The sequence below is a fragment of the Chenopodium quinoa genome, unplaced genomic scaffold (assembly GCF_001683475.1).
Source record: "Chenopodium quinoa cultivar QQ74 unplaced genomic scaffold, ASM168347v1, whole genome shotgun sequence".
Taxonomy (NCBI): Eukaryota; Viridiplantae; Streptophyta; class Magnoliopsida; order Caryophyllales; family Amaranthaceae; genus Chenopodium; species Chenopodium quinoa.
The window spans coordinates 162,704-186,226 of NW_018743212.1; the positions used below are offsets into that span (position 1 = coordinate 162,704).

A 23,523-nucleotide genomic window follows, 5' to 3' on the forward strand; every position below is an offset into this window, starting at 1 on the left:
TATTAAAGAAGGATCCAAATTAAATACTTAGCTTGATCCTTATCCATACATAATTAAGTGTGTAGATCAAAAACAATTAATGAAAACAAAAAAGTACATAATAAATTATTCTATATTATTTACATCTTCATCTATCTTATTTATGTATTATATTCAATGTACTAGACCTACTAGTACATATTGAGTACTCATTATTGTTAGACAATATTTGTAAATAATATTTTCTATAATTAGTTTATGTATTTATGTAAACTAGGGTTTTGTATTGTAGCTTATATATATTGTGAATAATACACACGGCCTCCTCAAGGGAGTATTCCATCCACTTACATGGTATCACGCCAAACCCTAGCCATCTCTTTCTTCGATCCTCTTCCGCTGCTCTTCTTCTTCAATACTCTTCTTCTTTCATCATGGTTGGAGGAGATGACAATGTCAAGACCTCTCTTATCAACGCATATCATCCGGCCTTGAACGTCACCAACATTGGGAGTCTTATACCGTTGGTTCTTGATGGTGACAAAGTCCAGTTTTCTCCATGGGCTACGTTGTTCCGAAATACCGCTAAGGTATACCCTATCCTCGATCACATTGATTCCACGGTCAGTCGACCACCGGACGTCGAGGATGGGTTGTGGGACCGTCTTGATGTTGTGGTCCTTCAATGGATATACGGGACTATTCACACCGATCTTTTGTACCGAATTCTTGATGAAAAGGCCACGTCTATGGTGGCTTGGGGTAAATTACGTGACCTTTTTCAAGATAATGAGGGTACTCGAGTTGTTCATCTGGAAAACCAATTTGGTATGATCAAATTGGAGAATTGTTCTTCTTTGGCAGATAATTGTCAACGCTTGAAGGCTATTTCTGATCAATTAACGGCGTTGGGTCATCCGATTTCGGAGGAACGCTTAGTTCTCCAATTGGCCGGTAAATTGACGTCGGATTACGCCATGGTTGCAACCTTAATTCAACAAGCTTCCCCTCTGCCTTCTTTCTCCGTCCAAAGCATGCTCCATGCCTGAGCTCGATCGGGTTAGCCGCGAAAAGAACCAAGAGGACTCATATTTATCTTCTCCCTCGACTGCTCTTGTACGTAGCTACGGCAGCCTCTTCTAGTGGTTCGTTAGGTATTTCTGTAGGAGCTGGTGGCCAGACTTCGGTAGTGGGACAGTCCAAGGGTAGCAAGAAAAAGAAACAAGGCACCTCAAAGGGGGGGAATAAACCGAGTGGACAGCAAGCCCAGCAACCCAACCGCAGTCCGGTTTCTACCCACCTTGGGCTGGACCATGGTCTGCCTTTTATCCACCATGTCCATTCCCCTCTGCTCCGGTTCCGTGGCGTGGTGGCTACGGGCACCGGCCTTCGGTTCCTCCTAGTCAGCAAGGTGTTCTTGGTCAAGCACCACAGCAAGGCAATGCAAATGCGGCTTTCTTGGCTCCGGGACACAACTTCCAACCCACTGACTTGCCTGCAATGTTCAACACTATGCAACTTCAACCTCCGGACAATAACTGGTATATGGATACAGGTGCAACGTCCCATCTCATGAATGGTTCAGGTATTGCTTTCCCATTTGTTAATTGGCATTCTTATAATTCACATATTATGGTTGGTGATGGCACTAGAATACCAATTAGGGGTTGTGGGACTACGGCTTTACCTAAACCTTTTGCCCCGTTTACTCTCAAAAATATTTTATATACTCCTAATATCGTTAAAAATCTTGTGTCCGTCCGAAAATTCACATCCGATAATAATGTATCCGTCGAATTTGACCCTTTTGGTTTTTCTGTGAAGGATCTCCGGACGGGGAAAATGCTGACGAGGTGCAATAGTGTCAGGAATCTCTACCCTCTCATCTCAAAAAAAGCTTCATCTTCGTCTGCTTTTGCTGCTCTTTCTTCTGATGTTTGGCACAACCGATTGGGTCATCCCGGTGATCATGTGCTTAGTTTTCTTAGGAGTAATAAAATAATTGATTGTAATAAAGGACCTAGCCTTCATGTTTGTCAGTTGGGAAAGCATTGTCGGCTTCCTTTTTCAGATTCTACCACTAGAACTTCTGCTCCGTTTGATATTATACATACTGATTTGTTCACTTATCCTATTAATAGTCATACGGGTTTTCGCTGTTATTTGCTCTTCCTGGATGATTATTCTCATTATTTGTGGGTTTTTCCATTAAAATCCAAAACTGCTGTCTACGATACTTTTGTGCGTTTTCATAAGTATGTTCAAACTCAGTTTGGTTGTTTCATTAATTAAGGTCTTACAATGTGACAACAGGCGTGAGTATGATAATGACAGTTTTACTTTATTCTCTCTTTCCCATGGCATGATTTGGCGTCATTCGTGCCCTCATACTTCCCCTCAAAATGGGAAGGCGGAACGTATGATTCGTACTATTAATAATGTATGTCTTTCTCTTTTATTTCATGCATCCTTTCCTTCTTCTTATTGGGTTGAGTCTTTACACACGGCCTCTTACCTACTTAACATTCGCCCCACTCGATTGTTAGGTAATCTCACTCATGTTCATATACTCTATAATAGAGCCCCGACGTACGATCATATTCGTACGTTTGGTTGTCTTTGTTATCCGAATGTCTCAGCCACCGCGTCCAACAAAATGAGTCCCCGTTCTACTCCATGTATTTTTCTTGGATACCCTCTCTCTCATCGGGGGTATCGGTGCCTAGACATTCAAACTAAGAAAATCATTATTTCTCGACACGTGGTTTTTGATGAATGAGCATTTCCGAATTCCTCAAATTATACTCCACAACCCTTCGATTTTGATTTTCTGCTTTCTAAAGAACCCACACACTCTCCTCCTCTGTTGATCCACTTTAGCTCTTCGGCCCAGCCCACACACCAACACCTTCTCTCTGATGTTGGGCCAGCTTCTCACGTGGGCTCCTCTTCTCCAAGTCAGCCCACTTCTCTCCCCACTCTTCACGTTTCCTCTCCTTCTCTTACTGCTAGGCCTTCTTCGCCAGGTCAGCCCACCAATCCTCCAAGATCTCCTTCCTCTCCACAACAGCCCACTGCACCAATTCACCCTTCCCCAACTTCTTCTAGCTCTTCCTTCTAGCCCATGTGTCGTCCAGCCTTCTCACTTCATGAACACCCGCTCTAAGTCCGGGATTTTTAAGCCCAATTCGAAGTATGCTAATGTGGCTCTAGCTACTTTGTCTACTCCTCAGAAATCTCCGTTACCTCGTTCTCCGGTCAAAGCCATTCAAGATCCTAACTGGTATAGTGCTATGTGTGATGAATATAATGCCATGATTGCTACTCATACTTGGGACTTGGTTCCGAGACCGAATAATGTGAATGTGATTTGGTGTTTGTGGGTCATTACCCATAAGGAGAGATCTAATGGTGAGTTTGAGAGACACAAAGCTAGGTTGGTTGCTAATGGCAAGAGTCAGGAAATTGGTGTTGATTGTGGTGAGACTTTTAGTCCGGTGGTGAAACCGGCTACTATTCGCACGGTTCTCAGTCTGGCTTTTTCCAAACAGTGGTCTATTCACCAGCTAGATGTGAAAAATGCCTTTCTTCATGGTCATTTACAGGAAACAGTATAACATGCATCAGCCATATGGGTTTGTTGATCCCGACAAGCGTAAACATGTTTGTCTTCTCTGGAAGTCTATTTATGGCCTTAAACAGGCACCCAGGGCCTGGTATCAGCGTTTTGCAACTTACATTCTTTCTTTGGGTTTTGTTAACAGCAAAAGTGATACATCATTGTTTATCTTCCGATGAGGTACAGACACTGCTTTTCTGTTATTATATGTTGATGATATTATACTCACCTGTTCATCTCATGCTCTCCGACACCGTATTATTTCACTTCTTAGTTCGGAGTTTGCTATGAAGGATCTTGGTCCTTTATCTGATTTTCTGGGTATTTCTGTATGTCAGTCTAAGGATCGAATGTTTCTGTCTCAACGAAAGTATGCTCAGGAAATTCTGCACCGGGCTCATATGTCTTCTTGTAAACCTGCTTCTACTCCGGTTGATACTAAGTCTAAACTTTGTGCTACTTCGGGGAAACCACTCGTCTTTTTATCGGCAACTTGTGGGTGCTCTCCCGTATTTGACTTTCACCTGGCCTGATATTTCTTATGCGGTTCAACAACTATGTTTATTTATGCATGATCCCAGGGACCCTCATTTCAATGCCATGAAACGTGTTCTTCGGTACTTACAAGGGACACTTGATTTTGGTATGCACCTTTATTCCACATCTGCTTCTGGTCTGATTACTTAATTTGATGCTGATTGGGGTGGTTGTCCGGACACACGTCGCTCCACTTCCGGGTATTGTGTGTTTCTTGGGGACAATTTGATTTCTTGGTCCTCTAAACGTCAGTCTACTCTCTCCCGCTCGAGTGCCGAGGCCGAGTATCGGGGGGTGGCTAATGTGGTGGCCGAGACTGCTTGGTTACGGAATTTGTTGTTGGAGTTGCATTGTCCTTTACCTAAGGCTACAATTGTCTACTGTGATAATGTCAGTGCGGTGTATATGTCTCATAATCCGGTTAATCATCAGCGAACGAAACATGTGGAGTTGGACATTCATTTTGTTCATGAAAAGGTTGCCCTTGGTCATATTCGTGTGCTTCATGTCCCATCTTCATAACAGTATGTCGATATTTTCACCAAGGGGCTTCCCACACCGCTATTTGTTGAGTTCCGATCCAGTTTGAGCATCCGTCCTTCTCCCCCTCAAACTGAGGGCGCGTGTTAGACAATATTTGTAAATAATATTTTCTATAATTAGTTTATGTATTTATGTAAACTAGGGTTTTGTATTGTAGCTTATATATATTGTGAATAATACACACGGCCTCCTCAAGGGAGTATTCCATCCACTTACAATTATAGTATATATAATAAATTTATGTACAAACTGTTTTAATTATACATACTGTTCTAAGCTTTTGTTACTAATATTAGGACCACTAATTTTATACATGTATAAGAATAATAATAATAAAACATAGGTCTCCTGCAATTAAGTAGCAAAATATATTGATTTTTATGTTATAATTATAAGTTTGTGTCTTTAATTTTATGTTTTGGACATTAATTAGCTAGCACGGCCGGCCTCATCAGTGTTATGCTAATATAATAAACTTGATGAAACTCGACCTCGCATCTCACACTTGAAAGTTAAGAGGAAATTGGACTAAACAGTCTAACACCTTTTTTTTTTTTTTTTTTTTTTTTTTTTTTTTTTTTTTTTGCTTTTTAACAACCAAAACACCTTTCTAATATATGTAATATTCATATCAAAAAGTAATTTTGGTATTAATGTAGTATAAATCCTACGTCCGATGTATTGAGTCTTTGGTCTTGATTATAATCAAGTGGTCGTCCTCCTTGCAAGGGGTGGTTTAGGTTATCGTGTCGTGTTTTTTCTTTGGTCGTCTCCTTTTTTCTTGGTTTTTTTCTTGGATGTTTTGGTGATGGCAGAAGAGCTAAGTGAACAATGGGCAAAATTGAAGATTACGGAGGAAGAAGGTGATGTTGCGGAATTATGTGACGCGGAGAATAGTGATTCGAAGGGCTGTATTGAATTATCTTTGGTGGGAAAATTATTGACAATTAAATTAGAGCATATAACTTTGAGGCCATGCAAAAAAATCTCACGCAAATTTGGGCTCTAAATAAAGGTGTGATTTTTTGACGAACCAAAAAAAAAACCTATTCGTTGTACAATTCTTTCATTGGAGAGATAAGGAGAAGGTCATTGATGGTGCTCCGTGGACTTTTGATAATCATCTGATATTGTTAAAAGAAATACAGCGAAATGAGCAACCCGAAAACGTGGAGATTAAATTTTGCCCCTTTTGGTTGAGACTATACAATCTCCCTTTTGATAGCAGGTCGAATGCGAATGTGCGATTGATTGCTGGGAAAATAACTTAGGGATGGTGCTGGAAGTAGAGGATGATGTGTTGGGGTGGGATAATTCTAGGAGGGTGAGGGTTCTGGTGGATACAACAAAGGCTCTGAGAAGAATGCAACAAATTCGATGCAGGGATGGCTTAACTACAACTGTTCACATAAAGTATGAGAGGCTTCCGATTTTCTGCTTTCTTACTTGGGCATTTGAAACGAGACTGTGCTGTGGTGGATGATGAGGGAGAAGAAGTAGAAAAACAATGGAGACTCTGGCTTAAGGCTTCTCCTCGTAAAGGCACCTCCATCGAAAAAGAGGAAAATGACAGACTCCGTGCTGCAAAAGCCCTGTTATTCACCACAAAGCCGAAGCAAATGACTATGAAGGGGAGGGAGGGTTCTCAGGAGGGTAGAGGCGGTAAGGAGAGAGAAGTTAGGCTACTGCCTACTCTAGAAAAAAATATAAATCAAATGGTGTTTCGACCAAAACCTGTAAATAAATCAATGGGTGAAGATGAGATAAGTGGCGAGGAGGTATCGAGCAATAGAGAGGCAGGGACCAACCCAACTATTTGTGAGCCTGGACAAATAGGCGCTTGGCAGGAGGTGTATGATGTTACCAAAGGTGATAGTTCATGTGCAAATAGGGGTTGCAACGAGGGGGGAGATAAGGGGGAGATGGGATTGCCTGGGGTGGGGGATAGCCAAATCATATATGAGGCGGTGGGTGTTTCTGGGGGGGGGGAGAGGAGTATGCCGAATAAAAAATGTAGGGGCTGGAAAAGGGTAGAAAGGATGGAGGTGGGCTATAAACAGAACTCTTCGATAATTCATGGTGAGGGGGCTCTGTTATCAAATAGCAAAAGGGTTTTGGAGGGGGATATTGATGAGGAAGAGCGTATAGTTGAGGGTGTGGGGGAGAAGAGGCGGAGATTTACTATGACTGATGAGACTGGGAACAGTGATATTCAAGTAGAGGATGTTGGCAATCCCCAACCCCTCGAAAGACAATGAAAATTTTAAGTTGGAACGTTTTCGAGATTGGCAACCCGAAGACGGTAAGTGCTCTCCGGGATTTATGCTGGAGGGAAAGGCCAAATATTGTCTTCATCATGGAGACAAAAGCGGTTTCAAATGTTGTGAAAAGTGTAGGGTAATGGAGAAGTGTGGGTTTACATAAGGAGTTTGCAGAAGTGGTACAGGAAGAGCAGGGGGCATTAGTTTGTGGTGGAAGGGTGTAGATGTAGCTGTTGTTTCTTTTTCAAATAATCACTTTGCTGTGGATATAAAGGATAATCAGGGAATCACAATGTGGAGAGCTATCGAAATTTATGGATGGCCCGAGGGTGAGAATAAGCATAAGACTTGGAATTTGATGAGGAATATGAGAAGTTCTTGCGAAGTTCCTTGTCTCATGTTTGGAGACTTCAATGAAATTATCTGTATGAGTGAGAAAGAAGGCGGGGCTGTTAGAAGAGAGAACGCGATGAATGAGTTTAAGGATACCATTGATGATTGCTCCCTGCACGACCTTGGTAACAGTGGAAGTCCGTTCACCTGGCAACGAGGCAAGAGCATCACAACGGCTGTGAGGGAAAGATTGGATCGTTTTTTGGGCGATACGGGCAGGTGTGAATTATTCCCTGAGGCGGGGGTGAGGCACTTGGCAAGAATTTCTAGCGATCACTCTCCTATTATCTTGGATACAATGCCGCAAAGAAATGAGAAAAAGAAGAAGCATATGTTCAGGTTTGAGGCTATGTGGCTGGCAAATGATGAATGCAAGTTGGTGGTTAGGGATGCTTGGACTATGGGAGTTAATAGACCTATTCACAAAAGGGCTATCGTCTGTGCAGCAAGCCTGAAAGCCTGGGCTTTTAAGACCTATGGGGATCGTAAGAAGAGACTGGAAAATAAAGAGGAGGAGCTCAGGGCTGCCCAAGCCTTACCAATGGACGCTCACATGCTGGAAACCTACGAGAATTTAGCAGCGGAGGTTGATGAATTTCGAAGACAGGAAGAGACCTATTGGTTCACTCGGTCAAGGGCAAATGAGATGCGTGATGGGGATCGTAATACATCCTATTTTCATCGGAAGGCTTCTCAGCGACGAACAAATAATAGAATTTGTGGCTTATATGACTCAGAGGGCGCATGGCAGGAAGAGGAGGAGCGCATAAAACAGATAGTTGAAAATTATTTTGGCTCCCTGTTTTCTTCAGAGTCCCCTGAGGAACTGGATGCTGTTACTGATGGTCTTGAACACCGTATAACTGAAGAGATGAACTCGGCCCTAGACGCTACACCTACTAGGGATGAAATTAAAAGAGCACTGTTTCAAATGCATCCGAATAAGGCACCAGGTACGGATGGTTTACATGCTTTATTTTTTCAGAAATTTTGGCACATTGTTGGGAAGGATATTATTGCTACTGTTATTGATTGGTGGAATGGGACTGTGGAGTTGTCTGAGTTGAATAAAACGTGCATTGTATTAATCCCAAAATGTAATGAACCAAAAAATATGAAAGATTTCAGGCCTATTAGTTGCTGTAATGTGATGTACAAAATCATATCAAAAAACTATGGCAAATAGGCTTAAACCATTTCTGGATGACATTATTTCTCAAAATCAAAGTATAGCTTTTGAAACTTTTCATGCCATGAAAGGGGGGGGGGGGAGAAGGAAAATGGGGGTCTGTGGCTCTGAAACTAGATATGTGCAAAGCCTACGACAGAGTTGAATGGGTTTTTCTGCAGAGGGTTATGGAAAAGTTGGGGTTTTCGAATGGTTGGATAGGTAGGATCATGAACTGCATCTCAACGGTTTCTTTATCTTTTAAGGTGAATGGAGAGGTGTATGGGAATGTGAAGCCTACCAGGGGGCTAAGGCAAGGAGATCCTATTTCTCCATATCTGTTTATTTTATGTGCTGATGCGTTTTCAGAATTATTAAATAAATCAGCGCGTGAGAAAAAGCTACATGGCACAAGAGTATGCAGATCGGCTCCTAGAACTTCTCACCTATTTTTTTGCAGATGATAGCCTCCTATTTGCGAACAACAACGCAAGAATGCTCCATTATAGTTGATATAATCAGGGTGTATGAGAGAGCGTTGGGCCAGAAAGTAAATCTAGATAAGACGGAAGTTGCTTTTAGCAGAGGTGTGCCGGTTGATCGAAGAGGTGAAATTGTTAGAACCTTGGGTGTTAGGGAGGTGGAGAAGCATAATAAGTACCTGGGTCTGCCTACTATTATTGGGAGATCAAAAAAAGAAATTTTTGCTAGACTAAAGGAAAGATTATGGAAGAGTTTAAATGTGTGGAATAACAAGTTACTCTCAAAGCCTGGCAAAGAAGTCCTCATTAAAGCAGTGGCCCAAGACATACCAACTTATATGATGAGCATCTTTAAAATTCCAGATGGTGTTATTGATGAGTTTCATACGATGTTATGTAAGTTTTGGTGGGGCTCGAAGGGCAATAGAAGGAAGATCCACTGGAACAACTAGGAGTCTTTATGTAAGCCGAAAGCTATGGGGGGTTTGGGGTTTAGAGACCTTAAATGCTTCAATACGGCTTTACTAGCAAAAAATGTGTGGAGATTGCTTCAAAATCCTAATACTCTTCTGGGAAGAATCCTTAAGGCCCGATATTTCAAGAGCTCAGATATAATGCAAGCAAACAGAGGTTATGATCCCAGTTATTCGTGGAGAAGTCTCTGGGGTGCTAAGGGGCTGGTGCGTGATGGGCTAATGTGGAGAGTTAGTGTAACACCCTAGAAATTCCTTCCCTTTAAAATACCTGTTTTGCCCTTTTTAAAATACGGAAAAAGGAGAATCTAAGACATTACCGCCACCGTGAAAACGGCTAAGGCAATTATCAAAGACACACAGCAGAAGACTACCTTTAAAACTATTTAAAAATCAAGTCAACTTTAAAAGTCAAACCAAACAAAAGTAAAAGTCAAACAAAGTCAAACGAAGTCAACCTACAACTTGGAACCATTGTAGGCCCTTAAACCAAAACACTTAAAAACCTCTTTGCGTTAATCTCACAATCAACATAATTAAATAATTAATTAAAGCAATAAACACATCATATTCTAATGAGAACTAAGCATGATTCACTCTTCACTCATGCCCCTTCATGATTATGCTTCATCACCTGAAAAGCTTCTCTCTACTTGTCCCCATTACTCGCCATTAGAAATGGGTCGTCGTAGGGCCAAGGTAAAGACAAGGCCAAACAAACACACAATCAGCAAAGCTGAGTACATAAGCGTAACAAGAACACACTATCATGCTTTCATCCTATCAACATACAACTTACCTCGATGTACCTGTTTACAAGCACACAACATTCATCACTTGACTCGACTACTAATTAATATTTATTTAATTTTGATTACACATCGAACGGGTTTCCAACCAACTACCTGACTCAAATAAATTGAGGTAAACTACACCGGGAGCTAACCGGGTAGGCAAATGTCACATGAAGTGACTGGATCCTGCGCATAATAAATAATAAAAATGGAAAGTACAGCGTCCTGTACCCCTAGTGGAGTTATGGTTAAATATAAAACCCCATAACCCCCCCCATATGTTCATACTCAAGGTATATACGTTCCAAGAGTTTTGGTGTGTAATCTCTTTCACTTTACGTGATTTACAAATTATTAGACTTGGTGATGACTCTCAAACACAACACTACCAAACATTACAATTCATTCAAGCAATCAAACAAACTAGTTTAATTCTTGAATATTTAGTAACCACATAACTTTAGTGTGGAATCATTTTTAAACTACCTCGGTGTTAAAATAACACCTTAAGTGCATAAGGCACCGCAAATCCTATCCCTCGGTGTTAGAAACACCTTAAGTGCACATAGGCACCGCAATATAATTTATCCATGTGTACTAAGAGACTTAAATAGCTCTTTCCTCATGCTTATAGCATCAATAAAAATTATATGAACCATAATAAAATTCATTTTCCATAATCCAAACCAAATTCAACATCCAGTTTAACCAAACATGCTTTCTAACATGCCAATAATAAAAGTATGGTTCAATATCAACATTCCAACACAATTAATTACAATCACCAAATCACCATAATTAATTCATACACCACAATTCATACACCATCATCAATCCAAATCACGATTTCCATCCAATACCTATCATGATACTACTTGGAATTAATTAAACAAAACCTAGCATGCTTCTATACACTTAAACTTTACACGTGAACGTACCTTAAATTATCTTTCCAACTAGCCACAATGCTAGAAATTACTCAACTTAAAGTCTCCTACAATACACAATTATAAAGGAGTATTAATACCTTTCTAACACAAAATTCCAGCAATATATACTCTCTTTAAATCACTCAAAAACCCTTTAAAATAATCTGAATTTTTATTTAAAACCCTTACTTTATTCCCAATTAAATGGGTAATTAAAGATCTTTTCGAGAAACTTAAATTAGGCTTATATATAAAATTCCAGCATTATTAAAACTTATAAAATTGCTGTAATTTGGTTTTAAAACATTAATTTTAATAATTTCAATCAACCACAATCGAATTCCATCCATAAACATTAATTAAAAAACCTAGGGTTTTCAATTTTGGGGCTTGTTAATTAAAAACTAAAATCTGAAAATTATAATTAAAATACTTGTTATTAAACATCCTAAGAATCATCACAAAACCCAAAAACAATAATTAGATTTAGGGTAGATTTAATTAAAATAAGAAAAACAACATAAATCTTTCGTTAAAATCAAAAACTGCCAGAAAACCATATTTAGAGGCTGAATTTGGCCACGAAAGGGTGGTGCACACTACCTATATGGTAGTGATTTTTGTTTAGAATATCATTTACACACGAAAAACACTATTTTTTTTGTAAAAATCGGACAAGTTAGAATTTAAACGTGATTACATCGCAATTAAGAAAATTACGAACGGAGAATACGCAACACGCAACCACCTGGCCGCCGCTGCCACGCTGCCTGGTGGCTGCTGCCACCGGCGAAGGTTGGTGGTGGTGGCCGGCGTGTGTGGTGGTGGTGTATGGTGGTTAAACAATAAAAAAAAAAAAATTAAATTAATTAATTAAAGGGAAAGGGGAAAATTAAGGGGAAAATAAAATAAGAGGAGAGAGAATTTACCTTTGGGTGAACTTCACCCTAGGCACATAAGGGGTATTTATACCCTCTCTCTTAATCCTCCTACTTACTTCCCTTAATAATCCCTTTCCTAATCAAATTAGGATTTGACTTTCTTTAAAGCTTTGACCTTTTAAAAATTATCCTATTATAAAATAATGTGCCCCAATATTTTTAAATCATGAAATAAAATATTTTCAAAATTATTAAATAATAAAAAATGTACTTTTAATTAAAATCATTCTTTTTGTATTTGAGAAAACCCTAAATAATTTATTTCGTATTGTTTAAATATTTCAAGAAATACTTATTTAAATTTAAAATACGTATAAAAATACGGGGTATTACAGTTGGGGATGGCCGGAGCATAAAGATTTGGGAGGACCAGTGGATAAGCCGAAATGGGAAACCCAGTTGCTTAATGAGTCCAGCAGACAATCCGAGTGTGTCTTGGGTTCACGAGCTTATAAATGAAGAGGGGACTGCCTGGGATTGTCAACAATTGGAGAGGGTATTGGGCTACGAGGCGCAGTATGTGATGCCTATACTGAATGCTCAATATAGGGGCCCTGACTTAAGGTACTGGTATTACACAAAAACTGGGTATTACACGGTAAAATCTGGTTATTGGCTAGCTCGCTCCCTTGGCAGTACGAGTACAACAAACCAGGCTCAAAACAATTGCTGGAGACTGATATGGCGAACGAGGCTTCCCCCAAAAATCCAGCACTTTCTATGGAGTGCCTGTAAAGGAAATTTGGCTGTAGGTGAAAGGCTTCAACAAAGGCATATCTCTCAAGGGCAACGTGCAGGCTGTGCAGTAATGCAGAGGAGTCGGCTATTCATGCGCTATTTGATTGCACCAATGTAAGAGATATATGGGAGTATAGTGATTGTAGAATGCTATTGCAGGATGCACCGACGAACTCTTTCGCTGCTAGGTGGCTCTGGTTGGGGGAAAGAATTGGTAAGGAGGAATTGACCAAGGTTGCTACTCTATGTTGGGCTGCGTGGCGGTGTAGAAATATGGCGATGTTTGAAGAATCCAGCCCAAATGCTGTGATGCTTGCTACAAATTTCTGCAAGTGGTCTGAGGATCATTTTGTTTACAAACAAAGAGTGCAGCATACAACTGTGGTGAATTCCTCTCTATCTACTACGAGATGGGTTTGCCCTCCTACTGGAATGTTTAAACTAAATGTGGATGCTCATGTAGCAGGCGGCGGAAATGCTAGGTTAGGGGTGGTGATTAGAGATGAGGCTGGCACAATTGCCTTAACAGCTACGAAAAGAGTGGTGGCGTCTGATGTGGCAACTCTCGAAGCACGGGCGGTAAGGTTCGGCATGAATGTGGCGTTGCGGTTCAACTTTGGGTGTCTTTGGGTTGAATCAGACTCTCTCATAGTGATTAATTCTGTAGAAGCAAACCGGGGCGGCATCACTCCTCTCTGCTTGGTGATTACAGACATTTTAAAGATCAGAGTTTTATTTAATGTTTGTGTTTTCTCTCATGTTAAAAGAAACGGGAACAGTGTTGCCCATCTTGTTGCTAGAGGTGAAATGGGTTGTGAATCGGAACTAATCCGTTTAGACTCTTTCCCTCAAAGTGTTGTAACTTTGGCAAATTTGGATCTCGTTTAATATAACAGCTACTGTTTTTCCTCAAAAAAAAAAAAAGTCCTACAAGTGGTGGGATTTGAGAAGGTCAAAACGTAGTATACAACCTTTTTTCATGCATGGTAGATTGAAAGAATTTGAGCCTCAAAAAAATGAGAAATAAAGAGGAGTTGAATTATTGTTATTCTTAAAAATGATGACCTTTTCTTTATTTTAAGTGGAGAATAATAAAAAAAGAAGAATGGAAGTTGTAGTAATAATAACAACATAAATAGTCACATCACAATGCACTGTAGTAGTATAACTCAAAAAATATACTACGTATATAATTATATACGATACTTTTGTTGTTTTCTTTAATAAATCTCTATTTTGTTGAAAGATCAATATGGTAAACCTGGCCATAAACGACCGAGCAATAAAACTTCCTTACAAAATTCCTTTTGTTGGTAGGCCGATGTGGTTTATAATGACTTGAGTCATGTTAAAGCATCTTAAAGTTCGATGAGAATCATCTAATTTCATGCGGTTTCATGTCAAATTGATCTAACTGTTTAGTTAAATGTCCTTTTCAAACTGACTATCATTAAGCCTTAATTACTCCGTAAAGGTCAATATAATATACTAGTCGTAAATATATGAAAATTTTTGTCCATATGGACCATTTAAACTTGTGTTTCTCTATAGTCCAATCACCTCATATAGATATTACTAATGATTGCATTAAAGTCTTACAAAAAAAAATTAAAAAAAAAAAAATTCCTGAACATTATATATAAATGTTCCCTATTAGCTTGATGATGAGAAATTATGACAAAAATATGAAGTACGAGTTGGTGAAGTGGTCCTGATTACTGGATCTGTAACTTTCAAACTAATAATATTTCTAAATTTAGGAACTCACCAACTAATAGTTTTTTTTTTTTTTTTTGACACAATATCATAATTCATAAATAATACGGAGTGCAATATTAATAATGGTCACTTGCTCATGCTTTAAGGAATAATTAAAAGGAAATCAAAATTAAGCAAATACATACCTACTGACGTATGCAAAACATTACTTTAACTTTATTACAATTTATTAATTAATACACTTTGCATAGACATACCTTAAAAAAAAGGACATTTTTTTGGATTATAGGCTATATAAGTGTTTAGTCTAAATGTTGTCAAAAAAAAAAAAAAAAAAGTATTTAGTCTAAATGGATTAGGTCAGGTAAGCTATATGGGCCTTAGGTCCATGGGCTCATTGTATTGATCATCCATGAATTCCAAACTAATGATCGTAACTAAGAAAAAATACATCAAAATCAATACTATCTCTGCTTATATTTAATCGTCACCTTACTAGTTCAGATATACACTTACAGCTAAAAATGTAACAGATGATTCTATACATGGGAATAGTATAGTAATCGCCATCGGAAACAGCAACCTTATAACAGAGAAAGTTTACAGTTATACGAGTAGTAATAAGAGTAAGTAATAATATTATGATGAATGAAGCGTTGTGTTAAATGAGATATTACATGAACCTACACCTAAAACAATGAGCATACATATGTTTTCATGAAACCCACACCACACACTATAAATAGTTAGTCTTTAACACTTAAATATGTGATAAATCATCAATTAATTAGTATTACAACAATTTTAATTAACCTAATCAATTGTATACCTTATATTCCTAACTTCAGCTCTAATTGCATGTTATTGGAAGAATCAATAGTAGTAGTAGAAGAACCATCCTCTAGAAGTTGGGCCGATAGGTTGAGATCAACACCACATTGGGCCTCATTGGGCCTTAAAATCTGACCCAAGTGGAAGCCCAAACAACGATCGCAATGCCGGCTCCTCACTCTTCTCCCAGTGGGACCTCATGTGCCCACCCAAGGCCTGTCCAGTAGGAAACACCTTCAAACAAACACCACACTTGTGGCCCACTCCAAGGCCCAAACCCAAAGCAAGGCCCAGCCCAATTGCCTCCTCATGACTTGAACCACTTTGCATGATCATACATTGATCATCCTCAACGTCAGTTGCACTCTTGGTAATGGCAAAGCATCCCTTGACATTCTTATGGCTAGCACGGTGACCGCCGAGTGCTTGGTGAGACCCAATGTCTTCTTACAACTCGAGCACTCAAACCTGGCCGAAGAGGCTAATGCCACGTCAGGGGAGACAGGACCAGCAGCGAGTAAGAGAAGGCTAGCAGCGACCTCATGGTCATCAGTGGTTGTAGTAGGGGTGGGAGGAGGCGTTGGAGGAAGAGAACGGCGTCGAAGATGAGGCGGAGGGTTAATGCCACGCCACTCACGTTCGGGGTGGCATCGCATATGACTGAAAAGAGCCTTCCAGGACCAAAAGGTTTTCCCACACTCCGTGCATGGTGGTGTGATCTCAGCGGCAGAGGAGTCAGGTTTTTTGTTGGCCGGTGTTGTGGTGGTGGAAGTGTCAATGCAGAGGAGTTTAGAGCAGCGTTTCTTACGTAAGGAGGCGGTCGGGGAGGAGGAGGTCGGTGTGGTGGGGGGAGGAAAAGGTAAGAGTTAATCTTTGTGATTGTGGACGTAGGAAATTGGAGTAGGAGGAAACAATGAAAGAGGTATCGGCATCGGTGTCGGTTGTGGTTGCGGAGGCGGTAGTGGCAAGGATGGTGGTGGAGGAAGAGGAGTGTTATCCATGGAAGGAAAATAGGGAGTGAAAAGTTGTCGGAAAAAAACTGAAAAAAAAAGGAAGTTTGATGGTAAAAAAAAACAATAAAAAAAATAGGGGGTGTATGAAGAGAAGAAGAGTGGAAAAAGGTTGGAAGTGGGGGGGAAGAGTGGGTTTTGTAGGGGAAGGAAGTGGGAGATGACGGTTATTTGCCTCTATCCATTTTACAGTTACTTCAGTTTTTTTCGAAGAGTTAGGTGCTTTCTGTTTTTATTATTATTTTTTTTTACCGTTCTTTATTTTATTTTTTTGGATAATTTTCTTTATTAAAAAAAAAAGTAACATATTTAATTTTCAAAAATGTTTTCCATTCTTTTATAAATATATATATTTACAACTTTTTTGAACTACAAACTTTTTTTAAAAAAAAAAAAATAAGACTTCTTCATGATTTCATTTGTTAATTGACTTGTAAAGTTGATGAACTTGTTTGATCATATTCTAAACTATTACTGTAGCAATTATTTTGACGTAAATCTAATTTCAAAGGAGCCATTATTATTTTAAATTTTGGTAGGTCTAGAAGAGTTCGAGAGAAATGGTGAGGAGAGGAGACAAAGGTGAGGGTATAGGAGGATATAAGACATTATTTTTATTTTCTTCTATTACAAACCAAACGGAGGAAAATAAGAAAGCCGTTTTTGGAAAATGATTTTCCTACCATTGAAACACAGATTTAAGCCAAGAAGCAAAAAAAGGGAAAGCAAACAAGTAAATGAGACAAAAGTGGAAGCAAAGCAGGACATGCAAACGAAGGACCATTGCATTTAGATAATACTGCGTGCAGTATATGGGTCTTTCATTCAAGCTCTTGAACATTTTCTAAGTTTGAGGACTAATTTAAACAAATGATAATGAAGATTATTACACTACATATTAGTTGTTAGACGATACAAACTTACAGGTGATAATGAGACAACACCACCTTTAGCAACACATTCTCGTGGTGGAACTCAGGAGCCTGAAACAATGATTGATGAATAATTGCAGTACCATATACATACTGTCAACTCTGTGTCCCATTGGAAGTCTTCAACGATTTTCCCAGCACATTCAGAGCCTTAACGCGCTGCAGCTCTTTCCCTGTAATGTAAAACCAAAATGCGAGATGAGCAAAATATTCTTTGTTTCTGCAATCAATATATACCTATATTCATACATAAATCATACTGTACACAACTAGCTAAAATATCCGTTTACTGCACGTTTTCATGAAACGAAGTTAACTCAATGGACACCACGTAAAATGTATGATCATCCATCTAGCCAACAGGATGTGGGGTAGGGAGGGGGAACTGCAGGAGTGCAGGTGCATTGACAAGGATTATACCCAAAAGGTTAATCTTACGAGCAGCAAGAGGCTAAGCTATAGCAATTATGCTCTGCACTAGACGGTTCTAAGGCATTGAGTAATATGTAAGAAGCAACCAAATATCAAGATGGCTTATAGATTACACAGCACAAGGCAACCACCTTCCCAAAGTTTAGATGTTAATCAAGTAAGTTAAACAAGTAGACTTTTATAATACCTCCCATCCATAGAAATTCATTCCCCTATTCACCTGAGAATTAAGGGACACTGTTGCAGGGTATAGAAAAGAGTATAACAAAAGAACATTATGTGCTGGTGAGTAGTGATTAGCACTCTTGAAGCATGCTGAGGGGATGCGTATTATTATGATGGGATAGAAATGAATTTAAAGATCCAGCAAAAGCAACAACTGTATACCTAGAACACAATTTATGTGCAAATTCACTGGTTTCATGTAGGGAACCTGTGAAGTGTCAACAGCTCTTCCAAACTAGACCAATTTTTATGTTGACAAAGCCCACCACTCAAATTCCATACATTACAGCCTATTCAAGAAGTGTCAACAGCTCTTCCAAACTAGACCAATTTTTATGTTAGATGAATCTACCCTACTTTCAAAATTTACTATAGGCAATGCAACAGTAAATCTTTATTCAATCTTAAATTTCAACCACACCAAGAAATAATGAACTACAATGAAAATTTGACAAAGCCCACCACTCAAATTCCATACATTACAGCCTATTCAAGAAGCTCCTTTCACTTTGCATACTAAAAATTTAATACCTCAATATTAATTTCATTTTATAGCAAGCAAAGATTTAGGGATGGAAGATTTCTTAGATATGAGGACAAGGTGCTGTTCACAATTTCAGATGACTTGATTACATTAGAACCATAAATGAAGAAGTTTATTAATGTTTAGTTCTTAATCGGTGCTTATAAGACTTCATCAAAATGAAAACATGAATGAAACTGTGTCGACACAAAAACAATACATACAGAGAAATTGAACCTTAAAAATTACTATATTATAGTACTAATTATGTCTACCCTAGTACACCATGATACCACAGTTATGCTCCCACTGGATAAATGAAATTTGGCAGGTCCACATCCAAAATATACATGCGGTGCTTGCTATTTTCTTCAATAAATTGAGAAGCTGGAGCAATGTGGATGACAAGGTAAAACATTTGTAAAATCTGCCTTACAACATTGCACCAAGGGAGGAAGAACAAGGGAATTAATTATCTGTTTACCTTGTTCCAAAGAAAGCTGGATTGCTTGCTTTTCCAATTCAACGGCATGTCTGCTCAGTTCGGAAGCTGAAAGGGAACGAAGCACTGACAAGAACAGCATAAGGTTAAACCATGAGACAGATACGTTTAAGTCAGCAAGAACAAAATTGGTCCTGTTGTAAGAAAAAAATGGTAACTTTATAACTTTAATTTCTTATTCTATTCCCTTTTCTATGTACTTTATACATAGACCAGAGATTCAACTACACAGCCATGATAGAATTCATTAAATTGCTATCTAAACCATCGTAATATTCTGCAATTTTTTTTTTTTTTTTTTTTTTTTTTGTACAACTAGAAACAAAAATTGGTAAGCAAATTATATCATCAAACCAGTAAGCAAATGACCTGTTTAGGTATATAAACACAGATGAATCAATATAATGAATGAGCATACATTGAAGATGATCTTCTTGATTTGATTGATCTAACTTCTTCAGGTACATCTGCAATTGAATATATCTCTCCTCCCAATTCTGCTTTTTGATTCTTGCTTCTACTGGCGAAGTGATACCTGATGTAACTGCCTGAGGCGTAGGTTTTTCCAGTGCCACTTTGGTATTGGAATTCCCGAAAGTAAGGGGAACAGAAGGCTTCCCTGAAGGAATACTCATTACAGAACCAGCAATTGGTGCATATGCAGGTAAAGGTTGTATCTGGGATTCATTAATTAAGGACTTAGGTCGATTCCCATCTTCTTGATGGCCAAGCTGACTTAGGTCAGGAGGATTAGCATTGTCAGCTATAACCTCGATGTTACTAGATTTACCAGTTTCAGCTTCAGACTTCCGGCGAACATACACAAGATGACCATTTGCACCATTATTACCAGAAGATTGCTGTTGAGGACTCATTGGGCACTCAGGAGAAGATCTTTTGACACCTGTCACCTTCGCAGCCTCTGTGGTAACTACTTCCTTCAAAACAAGAGGACTACTAGGGTCCTTTTGTGGTACAATATTATTTACACTCGGGAGGTCTCTGAGTGGTGTCTTCTTTACGGGCAAAGGGACTTGTTTATCCTGACCACACGGCCCTGCTTCACTAATACTCGACGCCAATTCACCAACTTTGGAATCTATTTGTTGCTGTGCCATTCCAAGTAATTCAGCTCATGGACATGGGATTTAAAACCAACACAATACCCAAAAATACAAGCCTGCAGAAAGCAAGTTAATTGTAATTTCATATCCACTAGACCTGACATGCTTTAACAGATATCTAGTATCTTTAAATATATTTCTACTCGGCTGTCTCTATATTACTCTCTGTCTCTCTCTAGCTTCAATTTATGGAAAAAATGCTTAAGTTTGGGATTCAAACCCCTCTATTTGTCTCTAGTGGTTTTGGGTAAGACCACAAACTGACCTTCCATGTAACTGGATACGATGGCTAAGCATCAACGGAGGCATATAGAAGCTAAATTGGTTAACACATCCACAGATAAAAAAAATTGGCTCGGCTTCACTTGAATATATTGATTCTCTCACAACCAGCAGAGCCCCATCACGCTTACAAACAAAAAGAAAATAGCAAGCCATAGATTGACCAAAGAAACCTAAGAGGACAGGGGTATGAAAATTGCATGAGGCATATAGAATTTTACAGCCCAGCTGTCCAAGTCTCCAATCCAAAAAGAAATGAACCCCTCTTATAATAAATGCATAAACCTATAGTAATTGGCAAAGTGAAGTTATATTCTCTAACCTCATATTTAACTCTTCGTTGATTTATTCCTTCCAGAAAATTCTAGAACAAACTTACAAAGAAATAACTTGAAGAGAGCTATAAAGGTATATGGATATAAGCATTAAGTCCCTCATTCTATTTTGACCATCATAAATAAGGCCACAACCCCTGAAATGGAAACAGCACGTAGGAGGCATTCCCAAACAATCCATAATTAATGCTCAACCAATAAATTATAATCTTTCCACTTATTCAACTGAAATTGAAGACTTCTGTAAAAATATACTCCGTAGGTCTATTTCAGGAACAGATGGAGTACATTTAACAAGGATAGAGTGATAGTCTCTGTTTCTATATTTCTTTTACTTGAATCATGTGAATGCTGTTTGTAACCAAAGAAACTGTTTCAAGTGAAAGACTATGGAATCAAATGCATGCATTATGGCCAATCTATAGTCAGGAATTGTATTTGCAAACTAAGCATAGTTTTTGCTGGCAGACTAATATCAAATAGACTATATCTCTGACACTCCCAAGTATGACAGTTTTCACTGTACTCCGGTTATACTTTACACGTCTTAACAACCCTAAGGCCCTCAAGTCCGTAAATTTATTTCCAAATACTACTCCTATGTCAAGATAAGTTTTCAGATACAACTGCAACTTTCTATTTGTACTAAATTCATTTCATTCACATATTAGAGATTCCAATTTTAGTTAACTTGAGATTTTGTCTTTTACCCACATTGAATCTCGTAATGGTACAGAAAATCAACACAGCTTGGAGGAGCCAAAAATCATATATTGAAGGCTTTATAAGACAAGAAACCTATTATTTCCACAAATAATCACCCAAATTACATTTTCCTAGCACCAATAAATACCAATCTTCAACAATGAACATATTAATCCTCAGATTCTCTATCAAATTGTCGCTTACAACACTTTCAAAGGCGATCCTCTCAAGTCTCGGGCAGTTTCTTAGATTCAAATATCCTTTTTAACATTCTTTTGTGAGCTAAAGATTCTTAAGTCATAACACAGTAAGTCAGTAACACATAACATAAAAATTGAGCTTGATTTTAAGTTCTATACAACAAAAGGGCAAACCTTAAATTTAAAAAAAAACTCCATATTTTTCACAAATTAATTCCAATTATAGAAAGATATATTCATTAATTTTGAACAATTTATTGAACACCCACATACCCATCTCAACATTATTGCCAAATTAAGAATGAAAATCAACTAAAACTTCACCAAATCCACCAAAACTTGCCTACCCAGATAGCAAAATCCAAGCTACTTAAAAAAAGTCACCCGTACAAAGAAATTGAGATAAACAAATTAAGAAAATGGGGGTGCTTGAGTTCATTAATGGCCATAAAGTATACAAAATACCAGAATAAAAGAATAGAGGAGAGAGAAACATACCTTAGAATTCAAGGGTTGAGCCTTACATACACTGAGGAGATTTAGCGAACGAGAGGGAAGAACGTTAAAATTGGGGTTTGCTCGAGAAGGAATAAAAAGGGTGGGCTACTTAGGAACTTGATAGTTTGTTAAATGCAAAGATTATATTCAACCTTGTAAAAATTTTGTTTACGAAATAATTAGCGTAAACACGTAAACTCTCGACTATGGTGGGAAATAAATTATTGGAAAAATTGACGCTACAATTCCAATTATGGAGGTTTGTCTTAAAATTGTGTTAACGATAGATTAATTTAGGACGATTTCAACTCCTTTTCAAACGGTTCCTAACATTTTTTTAACTTGTTTGACCGGTTAATAGTGTCAAGTATCACTGCTTTAGTTAGGTATAGTTAAAAAAATTTAATCCTCCACCACTCTAAACACCAACCCCCTCCCTCCCTTTAGGAGATGTTCTCTTCACCCAGTCATGATAACCTAGGGATTGTTTTAAGAGATACCTCTAAAGTTGGAACCGCCATGAGTTAATCAATAATTGAGACCTTTTAAAGAAGAATGTCAATCATTAAGACTAATAGCTTCAATTTTCCAAAAATTAATTCAACAATAAAAATATACGAAGTACTAATAAATATATATATATATATATATATATATATATATATATATATATATATATATATATATATATATACTCACGTTACAAATATTTCAAAGCTATTTACTTTGCTAATGACAAGTATTCGATGAGAACATGAGTTTAACACTAGGTTTCGAGTAGAGGGATGAGAAGACATAGATGAATATCGTAAATAACAACACAAATAAGTAAAAAAAAGATGATATTATTAGGCATACAACACACGTTAGACATATTGTTACTGTTATTGAATAATTGAATCGCCAAAAATTAGATGGGGCAATATTTTATTTGTTAGGATCTAAAAATGCATTTGAGCATTAGGAACAATAATTTCCAAGTCTCTTGAAAATGTAAGTCAATTTCAAACTTCCCAAGTTGCATATTCATAATAAAATTTAGGCTCTCATTTGTCAAAAACACAAATAGTGGAGGTTGATGCATCTCATAATTATAAACTCATAAAACATAATTTGGAACTACATATACCTATTAGTTGATCTCACAAAGGTGCAAGTAACCTTGAGTTAATAATAGGAGACATTTCTGTAAACGATTAGATTGATTATTTAGATACAAATTAGATGGTCATAACCATTTAAGTAGTCTCATGAGATCCATAGCTAAAAAGTTAAAAAAACATCAAGTTTGAGGATGTTTCCCGAAATTATAGTTCGTATAAGTTATTGTAGTTTGAAACAAAAACAA

The 23,523-nt window shown here is 38.1% G+C and overlaps 4 protein-coding genes and 1 pseudogene across 5 annotated transcripts; 3 read left to right on the plus strand and 2 right to left on the minus strand.

Annotated features, from left to right (window-relative positions):
• Positions 1-413: 413 nt before the first annotated feature.
• On the plus strand, positions 414-1,028 carry LOC110734565. Its single transcript, XM_021914733.1, has one exon. It carries the CDS (start codon positions 414-416, stop codon positions 1,026-1,028), a length of 615 nt encoding a protein of 204 aa, XP_021770425.1.
• Positions 1,029-3,128: 2,100 nt separating this feature from the next.
• LOC110734566 (uncharacterized mitochondrial protein AtMg00820-like) lies at positions 3,129-3,596 on the plus strand. The gene has a single exon (XM_021914734.1). The coding sequence runs from the start codon at positions 3,129-3,131 to the stop codon at positions 3,594-3,596; it is 468 nt and encodes a 155-aa protein (XP_021770426.1).
• Positions 3,597-8,640: 5,044 nt separating this feature from the next.
• Positions 8,641-13,745, plus strand: LOC110734567. Its single transcript, XM_021914735.1, has 4 exons — positions 8,641-8,916; positions 8,961-9,378; positions 12,455-12,924; positions 13,017-13,745. Exons 1-4 carry the CDS (start codon positions 8,641-8,643, stop codon positions 13,743-13,745), a joined length of 1,893 nt encoding a protein of 630 aa, XP_021770427.1.
• A 1,776-nt stretch (positions 13,746-15,521) lies between these two features.
• On the minus strand, positions 15,522-16,264 carry LOC110734568 (annotated as a pseudogene).
• A 902-nt stretch (positions 16,265-17,166) lies between these two features.
• LOC110734188 lies at positions 17,167-22,343 on the minus strand. 2 transcript variants are annotated; one of them, XM_021914238.1, is made up of 4 exons: positions 22,176-22,334; positions 19,450-20,211; positions 19,014-19,097; positions 17,167-17,522 (listed from the first exon to the last, which is right to left on the minus strand). In XM_021914238.1, exons 2-4 carry the CDS (start codon positions 20,147-20,149, stop codon positions 17,446-17,448), a joined length of 861 nt encoding a protein of 286 aa, XP_021769930.1. In that variant the 5' UTR covers positions 20,150-20,211; positions 22,176-22,334; the 3' UTR covers positions 17,167-17,445. The 2 variants fall into 2 exon arrangements, with proteins under 2 accessions (XP_021769930.1, XP_021769931.1); XM_021914239.1 differs by lacking the exon at positions 17,167-17,522 and having other exon boundaries at positions 19,009-19,097; positions 19,401-20,211; positions 22,176-22,343.
• Between the last annotated feature and the right edge of the window lie 1,180 nt (positions 22,344-23,523).